General features: G+C 33.8%; 1 protein-coding gene across 1 annotated transcript; it reads right to left on the reverse strand.

Annotated features, from left to right (window-relative positions):
* Nucleotides 1–284: 284 nt before the first annotated feature.
* Nucleotides 285–4,229, reverse strand: LOC144552125 (uncharacterized). Its single transcript, XM_078300237.1, has 6 exons — nucleotides 3,661–4,229; nucleotides 3,270–3,456; nucleotides 2,557–2,637; nucleotides 1,811–1,918; nucleotides 1,217–1,486; nucleotides 285–651 (listed from the first exon to the last, which is right to left on the reverse strand). Exons 1-6 carry the CDS (start codon nucleotides 4,092–4,094, stop codon nucleotides 550–552), a joined length of 1,182 nt encoding a protein of 393 aa, XP_078156363.1. The 5' UTR covers nucleotides 4,095–4,229; the 3' UTR covers nucleotides 285–549.
* Between the last annotated feature and the right edge of the window lie 8,235 nt (nucleotides 4,230–12,464).

Genomic DNA, 12,464 nt, shown 5'->3' on the forward strand with positions numbered 1-12,464 from the left:
TTGAATTATTACTTACAATTAAATTTTCATATTAATTTAGTTTAGCCAAATTAATTTGATTGGTTTTATTTATTTTTATGCAAACCGCATAAAAGAACGATTGGATGAATTTTTGTTCAATTTGAACTGCAAACAACACCCTTAGAACCCTAACAAACAAACAAGCAATTGAGGACATCAATTAATCAATTAAATCCAGCATTCAATTTGGACAGCACGTATCTGGATCTGGTAGTAGGACCCAAAACTTTGCACTCATTTTCTTTTATTATGAGAGGCAGATGTAGTCAGCATTACAAAACAAAGCACCCCTAACAAAATTATGATAATGAATTTGTTTACACCCTTATATCAGCATTACAAAACAAACCACCCCAAACAAAATTATGATAATGAATTTGTTTACTCTCTCAGCGAAGATTACATAAACCCAAGAGCAAACTTGTTAAACCAAAGTATATATCACAAAACATATACCAAGACACCATGCAAGCAGCTATTAAACAGGACTAATTTTGACCAAAAGAGGAAAATATTATATACGAGACTTCAACAAAGTATACCAGTACTATGACTCAAAAGGTTGTCCCAGATCAAGGCAACAACTTCTTGGATCATATCTACAATACTGCCTTCGCACAAGTGGTCTTCCTGAAAAAGAAAATAAATAGAATCAATAAATAAATAGCAAGCACGCAGTCGGCATACTAAACCCTGATTTACATACACAATGAAAGTATTGTTGACATTTTTGTTTCCTCGTGAAGATTTAGCCCTTACAAAGCAGACTTAATCCTCATGAAACCTAAATTTACCAGCAGTAGCTACACAGATATTAGCAGTATATCCATGATCTTTATAGTTGCCACAGAATGGTTATTTTTGAAAGCAGCAAATTTTCGGGTCCTTGCAGATACAAACTGATAAAGACAACATAAAATTAAAGAAATGGCGACTAAAATTTCAAGAGAATTAAGTTTCGGTCACAGCATATCGCGCCATAATTTATTTATGCAAAGAAAACGAGTATGATAAAAATAATGTCATCATGGAGAACCTTTTCCATACTACTATTTTAACAATTAGATGTCTGTGTGCATATGATCAATAGAATGTTCAGTGTTAGTTGCAACATACGTAATTTCATGTGCCATTTGCAAAAACACTCAGAATACTGGTTATAATTTGAAAAAGACCCAAGAGATAGTTGACTAACAGTTAATTGTTCAGGCAGGCCACAAAGCTTCAACGAAATCTCATTTGCATCTTCACCAGTTGAAAAATGATAGTCAAAGCGATCGGCTTGCCTCATTTTTACTCTGATTTTGTCTCTATTTAAAATTTTACGTTCTGTATGCCATACCCCCACTATAACAAATCTGTCAGCAGCTGACTCCTTCCCTAGAGGCCACCTAAGCCCCCCTTTGACCTCCGGGTCAATAACAGCAGCAGATATTAGTTGGTTTATGCCTTCCGCAACATCAGCCTGCATAGAAAAACAAATGAAAACAAAGGTATCCAAAAGAGCCATCAATCAGATCCGGTGAGCAAGTATTACACTACTAGGCTCTAATAGAACTTGGGTAATGCCAGTAAAGTTTAGTTAATGAGATCTCTTTTAATTTAATAATTTATTTATTAATTTACTATGAGAAGTATTTGGCATATGACATTAAGAAGCTGCTAGTTTTGCAATGCTTGTGAAAAAATTAAAAATTAAAATTTTTTAGGTGATTGTCCAAATTTACTAGCACACCATAAGTTCAGTCATCAGCAGTGATGTGTATCAACTATCAAGCATTAAACTTACATCCAAGTTCTTTACTGTTCTCTTGGCATTTAGAATTATTCGAAGATCAAAATTCTTGCTTAAACAGGATATGTCAGTCACCATATGCCTCAGTGGGATGTATTCTACCTACAAAATTATAATTCAAAATCACGTCTTGTTAATAATGGATTTGAAAAATCACCACAGTAGTTCATTAATCTTCCATTTCACTTTGGCAATTTAAAAGTGGTTTTGGTTCAAATAGATTGGAAAATATATCTAAAACTATATATCCACAGTAATATGTGGGCTGCAATCTTTTGGACAAACCTAACCTAGGTTTGTCATCATAAAAAACTAAGCCATACTTCCTACCATGAGAGTAATGCATCCAGAACTTGCATTTGCACGATTCACAGACTGACTCGAGTTCAAATCAGATTCAGGTGAGGGCCAAGATATCTGGAGAACTTTTTTTTTTTTATAGAAGTAGGATAATGAAACCAAATCAACAAAAACCTATACCAATAAACTGCTTGGGTCTGTTCCCAATGTACAGAGATGATACAGCAAACAGAGCCATATCTTAAAGTTTTACAAACAGCTAATCATGATCACCTTCAAAGCCAAAAACAAAAATAGCTACAGATATCTGGAAAACTTAATGCCTTGAACAGGTTCATAACCAGCATCCAGCAGAATAAAATATATTGGAAGCAAAAGGTACCATTTCATTTTACTTCAGTAAGAAACAAAAATTATGAAGCAGAGCAATATGGTTTTACCTTGTAAAGCTCAAGACCACTATCATGCAATGCCATGCACTTGCATGACATAATCAAATCTGGCTGGCGTTTGTCTATTACCTGGTATTTGAAGACAAAGAGACATTTAAGGTAATACATTTAAAATAGTAACTAAAATGTGCTCTAGTTGCACGATCATCAAGTAATCAGTGCTCAATTTCAATTAATTAGCACCATATTGAATGAGAGAGTGCAAATCCATGATAAATGATTGGTTCCCTATGCTTGATATGAGATTTAGTCTAAGGTAGTACAGGTGCCAAAGTAAGGATCAAGATTTTTACAGCATTTAGGATAGAGGTTTAAGGTAGGTATTAGTCCCGGACAGAATAAGGGCAGGGGTCCCTATTTATAATGTAAGGAGAGTGACCTCAACCACCTTATCTTGTAGTTCCCTTTTGTCTGAGCTCGGTGACATCTTGCATTCCCAGATGGGCTTAGCAGGCGCAAGTAATGCTAGTCAAGCCCATACTCGTCCTCTATATATGGTTATGAACTTGGACCCAATCTAACTTTATTAAATAGATTTTATTTATTTCAAAAAACTTTTGTTCAATGGAGAAAAACCAATACTTTAAGGGAGGAATAGCAGCAGAATTGAAAGGTGTTGGGTCTATTAATATCATTTTAATGGGGAATACTTGTGGGCATAAAATCGACAATTAAAAATGAGTCATGAGGTGGATCGGTACCCTGATATTATAACGCTCGTCCGCCTTTATGAACTTAAATCCACATTTATCCACAAGAAGTTGTTCAACTTCTCTGATGTACTCTTCTGAAACTGTGGTATAAAATATCTTACGGGCCTGCAGATTATTCAACTCTCCTTCGCTTGTTGGGGCTTTTACGATCGAGTCTAAGCAAACTGAAGGGTCCCTATGAAAAAGCAAATAAAAATATGGAGAAAACTAGATGTTATGGCAGAGAAGAGAACCAACAGTATACTTTTTTGGGACACCTTTCTTTAGAATGAAAATATGCAAATTTTTGGTATTGGTGAATCTTGCCAAATTAAACTATATGAAATTACTAATTATGAACTTCAATGAGGGACTGGGAGAACGACAAAAACGAACATACCCGCGAAAGAGAACTTTCCCTACTCGAGCCATTACTAACAGCTTAACATCTTCATCTTCACTTCCTGACTTCTCCTTGGCATGCTGGACAGCCTCAATCAAGTCTCTCGCAACCTTGTCAACTATTCCCCTGAGAACTCCTCTCTCCTCCTCCTCGACCAGGTCCGCTTCATCGGTGACCTTGACCGTCAAAGGCTTCGAGCCGTACTTCCTCTCTATTACTTCGGAATCGTATGGTACCAGAGCTAGAGATTCTGTGGAGGTGGCATACCAGCGGGAGATCAAGCGACGAGAGAAGAGGATCAAGCAAGGCTTTTGGTGGTGGTGTTGGCGATGGCGAGGGGAGGCGAAGGGTTTAGGGTTTAAAGAAGACGGGACTGGGGTTGGCGTGGGGTTGCGATTGGAGGGGCGCTTGTGAGGTGGTACGTACGACATGCTTCTGCGTTCCTTTTTTCTAATTACTGTGAGACAGCTCGAGGGAGAGCTGAGGGACGATCAGAAAGACTGACGGGCGATCATGGCGATGATGTGGAAAATTGTCATATATAAGTTATAAAGTAATTAGAACTTTGATCCTGTGTGACGCTGCACTGCAGAATTCCGGAGTAAACGATCATGGCGATGATTTGGAAATTAGATGGAATTCCGGATGCCTTTCTTATAAAGATGGCGTGGATACGGATTAGGAATAACAACGAGCTGGCTCGTCAAACAAGTTGAGTCCAGTTTGAACTCGTTACGAGATGGTTTGTTCGAGTTACGAGCAAGCTGACTTTAGGGGTCTGAGTTGAAATTTCAGCTTAAAATTGTCACGAGCTGAACTGAGCTAGCTCATGAGCTGACGAGTTGGCTTGCTAGGTCTGGTTGGATTTTGTTTTAAGAAGAAAATAAATTCTACAAATTTGTTGGACCGAGTTAAACCGAACTGGACCGAGCTAGATAGTATCAAATACACACAAATTCATACAAATTCACAAATTGATGTCTAGCTGAGCAAGTTCGCAAGCTGACGAAGAAGTTAGGCCCCAACTAAAACTCGTTAATTCTGAACCGAGTTAGTGGTGAGTTGGCTCGTTAACAGCTCGGTCCAATAATGAACAAGCTACTAATGACCGAATCAGATGAGAGTTACAATCGAGCCACGAGCCACGAGCCACGAGCTTTTTTGCCACTTCTAATTACAGATCCAATTATATATACAACACATAAATTAAGGATATGTACAAGTGTACTAGCTACTATAGTGACAAGTTAATTATTCGGGTTCGGTTTGGCAGAGTCAAAAATTCGTGATTCAGGTATAATTCGGAAATGATTCGGTTTTGTAAAGAAGAAAAAAAAAACCCTACAAAATTGTTTATGTACTTTAATTTTTGTAATTTCCAACATTTTTTTTGGGGGCAAAAAAAGAGCTACGCAGAGCTCTTTCACATTCAATCTGGTGTATAAATAAAAACTTTGATTTTAGATGAAGTCACGTGAGTGGGGCCCACTTTGTCTTTTCAATTTCAAAAGTTGTGTTCCTCTCTCAAAAGAAATCATAAAAATTGTGCCACAGCGAATTAGCTTCACCCACGTGGTTGGATTGTCGCGTGAAATCGCAAATTTGAATAACAGTGCACGGATTACGGAGCGAAAAGCAATACACCGAGCGACGGACTTTTAGTATAAAACGCGAATAATTCGTAAAAAACGTATTATTCGAGTTTTATATGCGAATAAATCGGTAAAAGTTCGATCAACCGTTTTATACGCTATTCGATTCGGTAACCTCTGAAAAACGCAAATCATGTTAGTGCTGAAAGGTGAGCATCTTGTAGGTATGGTTCACGCGGATTGGCCTCAGCTCGCGGATCATCTGTTGGGAGATCCATAATTGATCAGACGGCTCAAGTGATTATACCAAACCCACTACCTTTTATCAAACGATACACATATATTATTCCCTGGGACCATATATATATATATATATTGTATGGTTCATAATCATAATAGCTACTTTAATTAAAGTCTCAATATTCCACACCATCTTTATAAGTAAACGATCATGGCGATGATTTGGAAATTGTCCGATGGAATTCCGGAGAACTTTGATCCTGTGTGACGCTGTAGATATGGCTCCTTGGTGAGGTGTTCCACGTGTAGACGGAAACCGTGTAGAATACTGTGAGTCGGATCAAAATCACGCTAATTTTTTTTTTTTATACCTCTCAACAATTTTAAGTTTTTCTTTCTTCTAATAAAAAAAATATATAGTCTCTGTACAAAATTTATAATATCCCAGATTCTAAAAAATATATAGTTTTTCTTTCTTCTAATAAATTTTAATATCATTTTAAAATCCATTAAAATTTATAATATCCCAGATTTTTATTAAAAAAATTAAAAAATATATAGTCTGTGTACAAAAATGTTTCTTCTAACAAATAATTTTTTATTTCTCTTAAACATGTTATGTATTTTTTATTTTATTAAAATAAAGAATAAAATGGAGAATTGTGGGCTTAGTGCAGTGCCATGAAATTTAAAATGTTCTTGTGTGTCAGGACTCTTTAATAAAAAAAATAATAAATGATAAAATGGATATTTTATATATTTAAAATGTTTTAATAGAGAAGTCAATAAATTGAGTAGATTTGCAAGTTTTAGAAATTTAAAAGAATAAATATGATATTATGAATTTTATTGAGAGAAGTACGTAATTTTGAAATTTTTGAGGAGCATGTATGAAATTCCTCCATATCAAGTCAGTACATATTTCGAATATGGAAATCCGTTTTGAGATTCATACCAAATTAAAAACGGATGATTTAGATCTCATTCTATATGGTGAGGTATTACAATTAAATGTTAATGCTTTTACAGTTACATGAAAATAAAATTACCCGGTTTTGGGAATTCAATTGGCATTTTAGCAATTAAAAAATGGAAGCGTCTAATTGTCCACAGCCTTTTGTCCACCATTTGTCCACAGTTTTGACTTGTGCGAATACTGTAAAATTACTTCTACATGCTGTATAATTATACAATATATCACATAAAATATATCAGTTAATCACAAAACATCCAGCAACTATTTGAAGTGGTCCCATGATAGTTAGAAAAAGATTGAAACTTGCACAACAGGACAAAATAAATGTACTTTCAAACTGTACTTTCGAAAATTATATTTCTATGAAGTTATTGCCAGTTAGAGTTAGTTATTAGCGGTTATTGGCAGTTAGAGTTAATTATTAGCGTCCGCACTGGGTTGAATCTTGTATATTGTAAAATTGAATCTTGTATACTGTAAAATTGAATCTTGTATATAGTAAAATTTTCAATTGAATCTTGTATACTGTAAAATTGAATCTTCTACACATTAAAATTTACAATTGCATCTTGTATACTGTAAAATTGAATCTTGTATACAGTAGAATTTTCAATTGAATCTTGTATACTGTAAAAATTAAATCTTGTACAGTAGAAATTTCAATTATATCTTGTATACTGTAAAATTGAATCTTGTATACTGTAAAATTTTCAAAATACTATAAATTTTCAATTGAATCTTGTATACTGTAAAATTTTCAATAGAATCTTGTATACTGTAAAATTTCGAAAGCTAAACCATAAAATAATATCATCTATACTGTAAGATAAAATGTAACAAATGCTACATTTCAGTTTAAACTACAACCTACAAAGAATCATGCATACTGTAAAATTGCAAAATATAAACCATAAAATAATACCATGCATACTCTAAAATTGCTAAATCTATAGATACATCCATCATCACATAAAAAATCTATTCACCACAAAATAACATATGTTCACCACAAACAACATCTGTTCAACACAAGATAAAAATATTCACCGCAACATTCAGAATATCATAATAGCAACAAAAAAACTATGGACAAATAACTTTTACATTAAAAACCTCTTGTGTTTATTGTTCGGATGAGTAAGAAGCCTCTCTATCATCTCTTTCCTCCAGATTTTCACAATATGAATACTGTAAAATTACAAGATAAATACTGTAAAATTAACAAATCATCTCTTTCTTCTAGATTTCCACAAGATGAATACTGAAAAATGACAAGATGAATACTGTAAAATTAATAAAGCAATATTGTAAAATTAACAGATCAATCCTCCATATCGTCTCTCTATCATCTATTTCCTCCAGATTTTCACAAGATGAATACTGTAAAATGACAAGATAAATACTGTAAAATTAACGGGGCAATACAGTAAAATTAACAAAACAATACTCCATATCGCCTCTCTATCATCTCTTTCCTCCATATTTCATTTGAAATGCTAGAACTGTTACTACATACAACGAAAACAACAAATTCAACAGAAATAACTTACTAGATTTGAATTTTGCTGTGCTCTTCAACAAAAACAATTTCTATTCAATCGCGCTCCACGATTGAAAGTTCCATTGCGATCATGTATAAAAAACGAGATCGAGTTAGTAATCTCAATTAAAATCGACATTGAAAAGAAAAAAATGAATCAGAGAAGGTAAATACAAATAAAACAACAATTATGATTTCGTTGCCATCGCGGCCGATCCAGATTATTCTTATCAGAAATTTGATCGAAAATTTGAAAAATAAAATTCGGAAGGTTTCGTCTAGGAGTTCCTGCACAAATAGAAAAGATATCAAGAAAAAAGTAATCAAACAGATAGAAAAGAAAAAGTTGGTACAATATACCTGCACAGATCGTCTAGGAGTTCCTGAGAGGGGAGGCCTTTTGAGTTTGCACGGGTATTTCCAACCATTGCTAAAATTGTGAGTATATTTACAACTGTTTCGAGAAGGAAAGGTTCTAATCAGTACTCCTGTTACCATTATTAGGACTTTTAACAGAAAAACGGCACCTTTTTTAAGCCTTATAAAGAATTCCACTGAGTAACTGAATACGTTCAGTTCGGGAACGAACAATCAAATTCTATTAACACTGAAGGCTAGAAAACTGAACGTAAAAGAAAAGAATCACCGATTCTCTCGAATCGATTCGCTTCCTTCACAAAAAAAATAGGGGAACCTCAATGAAAAGGAGAATTGGAAGAAGTTATACCCGATATTACCAAATCGACGGTGAAGAAGCGGAGTTAGTGTAATCCCTACGGCGATGAAAAGCAGAGAAAACAAAAGGAGACAAAGGTAGAGCAGCAGATGGATGACGATGGTCGAGATTGCAGAGTATCAACGGGTTCGCCAATTCGGTCGCGACGATTCATCTGCTTTTCGATAAGAAAGAGAGAGAAATTCAAAAAAGGAAATCGGATCGGAAATTTGAAAAATAAAATTCGGAAGGTTCCGTCATTTGAGATATGTTTAAATACAAGTTAAACCGTTAGAAAGTGAAAACTGGATAACGCTGTGGACAGATGGTGGGCAAAACTCAGTGGACATAAACCTTTTCTCTTAAAAAATAACGTTAAAATATTGTTGTTGGAGCACAGAACAAGCTGAGCTGTTTACTCTGCAGCGAAGATCACATAAAGCCGAGCAAACTTGAAAGAAAATATAAAATATTTTAGACAAGGAAAAAGAAACCCAACATGATATATAATTATTTAGTAATTAATTAGCACTTGAACAACCTCGACCATCTGTGGCTCCCAGATCAAGTCAGCGACTTCTTGGATCATATCTACAATAAATAGAAGAAATCAATAAATAGATAGCAAGCACGCATGCAGTTGGCATACTAAATCCTGATTTACATGCACAATCAAAGTACTGTTAACAATTTTGTTACCCCTTACAAATCAGATTTAATCCTCATGAGACCTAAATTTACCAGCATGACTACACAGATATTTACCAGTATATATATCCATGATCTTTATAGTTGCCACAGAATGATTTTTTAGTCGCAGCAAATCACGCCATGATTTATTTATGCAAAAATGTTTTAAATTTAAACCTCTGGCTTTATTTTACCCATATCAGCTAAGGAAACATATATATATGTTTCATACTACTACTTTAACAATTAGATGTCACTGATAATTTCATATTGAAAACTAAAACAAAATATCAATGATCTCAATGGCTCTGTATGTGCTTCGTTTCAAACTGAGGTAATAAAATAACGCTATTTAAATACTGCCATTGTTTTTTTTTGAAAACTTGGTAGTGACTACCAAGACTATATTAATAGATTTGATTACTACAACATGTCCTAATTATTATTACAACAAGACTAAATTAAAACAGAAGTTGTATTTGCAGCTGAACCCGATCCCCTAACAGTCCCCAATACAACACTTCGGTTCCCTTTTCCACAAAACTTCAACCACAAATTTGCATCCTCAGCAGCTCGGTTTGCAACAAGCCACTGTGGTAGCTTCTTTTCTCGGAAGATTACTTCATTGCGCTGCTTCCACAATGACCACAGTACGGACATGAAATATGCACTCCAAACCTGCTTAGTTTACTTATTTCGCCCCATGAGATTTCTGTGGTAATCAAATGATGCTTCCCATGAGTTGCATACTGTGTCTCCAGCTTGCATAAATACTGACATTGTAATCTACTATAATCAGTATTCTAAATAGCGCGCTATAGCGTTTTTGGACCCTAAACGCTAAGCTATACAATTAAAACACGCTATTTGAGCTACAGACGCTATAGCGGTAATAGCGGTCCGCTATAGCGCATAGCGTGTAGCGCAAATAGCGCCCGCTATGCAACATGCTGTTTTTTTTTTTCTTTTCAATTTATATGGGCTTTAAATAAAGGCTCGGATTGGATTTTAACCGTGATTTTTTTTTATAATTGACGTATTAAGCTTTATATTAAATTATTAATTATTATTTTGATAAAAAAAATTATTAATTATTAAATGAGATCAAATAAGGAAGCTACAGCGCGCTATGCAACATGAGCTATTTTTTTTTTTTTTAATTTATATGGGCTTTAAATAAAGGCTCAGATTAAATATATTAAGATATTTCTTGAAGTAACAAAATGATACTTACTATATGGTAGTTTGAATATTTTGAATATATTAAGATAATTAATTATGCCATGATGTCTAGGTTATTCTGAAATTTAAATAGAAAAAAGATAGATTATGTCATGATGCTGAATATATTTTGAATAGAAAAAGATCGATAGTTTATGATATTAGTAATACTATGGATATTTTGAGTCGCAATTTGGACTTTGTATTGGTTCAATATGAATACTATAATTTTTTAATCAATTTGATGTTATTTATTATTCTATGATACTTAGATAATGTTGATATTTAGTACAAATATATGATATAATTTTTATAAAAATAAAAAAATGCTATGTGGCATAGCTTTCGCTATAGCGACGCTATTCGCTATAGCTTTTTTTTTCGGCTTCCCGCTATGACGCGATAAACGCTATTTAGAACCTTGACTATAATTAAGTAATTCTTCTTTTTGGTTCAATTAAATTGGATGATCAAAGCATGCCTTCTACATGGACATCAGAAGTAATAGTAATAATAATCCTCAACACAATCATGGAAAATGAGGCAATTAACAAATTTAAACGAGAATGCTTAATTCAGAAATTGATTTCCTTGGTATTTAGTACGAAATTTTTTTTATTACCTCAAGTAAATTGACTGACCCTATTACAAACCAAACCAAACCAAAAACAAAAGAAAATACTTGCAACGAACTTAAAACAAACCAGAGCGACCAAAAGTCCTGAATAATTATTCTTCATGTGACCCACGGGATCAACCAAACATCACATCAAAATCAAAATTCTTAGCCTTGAATTATTAATTAGAATAGAACATAAAACGAGCTACAGTAATTATACTGAGCATATTATTGTGGAGCTAGCTAGTCGACGTTCATCTTCTCAGTGACCATTATCGTAACTTTACTGAGTATAATTATAGGGAGGAAGTAACGATAGTGGTGGAGACTAGGGTTCAGGCGAGAGCTGCTACCATTATCGTAACTTTTAGGAATTTGGAGTCAAGAGTTTGATTGAAAGGTGTTTAACGTGATCGCTAAAATTCTATTTTTGATCGGGAAAAAGAGAGACGGTAAGATGGGTAAGTCATTAGCAACTTCGACAGTTTTGACTGGATTAGGCCGTTGGACCGTTGGGGAATAGAACGGGGGATAGTTAAGCGGGGATATTATAATTACCCTATGTAATATCATAGTCTCGCTCGATCATATTTTCAAATATGGTACATGGTTTCGGTCCCCGGTTCAAGTCCAATGACTAAAAATCGAATCAAGTAAAGATCTGAAGTTTTAATATATGTCATATAATATTGTAATATTAAGCATTAAAAATACATCACTAGTACTTGTATTATTGAGTATGGTCAGTATAATATTATTGTATTATTGATTATGGCTAGTATAACATAAGTGTCATTTCAGCTTATATAACACTAACTCCAAAACCTATCGAATCGACTTCAAACGGTGAATCCAAACCACTCAAACTGATCTACTTCATTAGTTGTGCGTTTACATCAAAACTTATAATTTTTTGAATTTATTTAGTATCAAGTCAAGTGGTCAAATGCATGAGTTTTTAAGTTAATTTTAATACATTCATTTTCCAACATTTTTACCATTTGATTTGATACTAAAATAACTTGAAAATATAAAGAAATTGTATGTAAACACATCACTTATAAAGTAAATCGGTTTGAACGGTTTAAATTAATTGTTTGAAGTCTATTTAATTGATTTTGAAGTTAGTATCATATGACACCGATGTTATACTACCTGAACTCTATATTATTACTTACAATTAAATTTTCATATTAATTTAGTTTAGC

The sequence above is a fragment of the Carex rostrata genome, chromosome 3 (assembly GCF_964058835.1).
Source record: "Carex rostrata chromosome 3, lpCarRost1.2, whole genome shotgun sequence".
Classification (NCBI taxonomy): domain Eukaryota; kingdom Viridiplantae; phylum Streptophyta; class Magnoliopsida; order Poales; family Cyperaceae; genus Carex; species Carex rostrata.

Coding starts and splice junctions, on each gene's coding strand:
- LOC144552125 (XM_078300237.1), bottom strand. CDS start 4,094: ATGTCGTACGTACCACCTCACAAGCGCCCCTCCAATCGCAACCCCACG. Junction 3,457..3,660: donor GGGAAAGTTCTCTTTCGCGG/GTATGTTCGTTT, acceptor GCTTTTTCATAG/GGACCCTTCAGTTTGCTTAG. Junction 1,487..1,810: donor GAACAGTAAAGAACTTGGAT/GTAAGTTTAATG, acceptor TTTTCTATGCAG/GCTGATGTTGCGGAAGGCAT.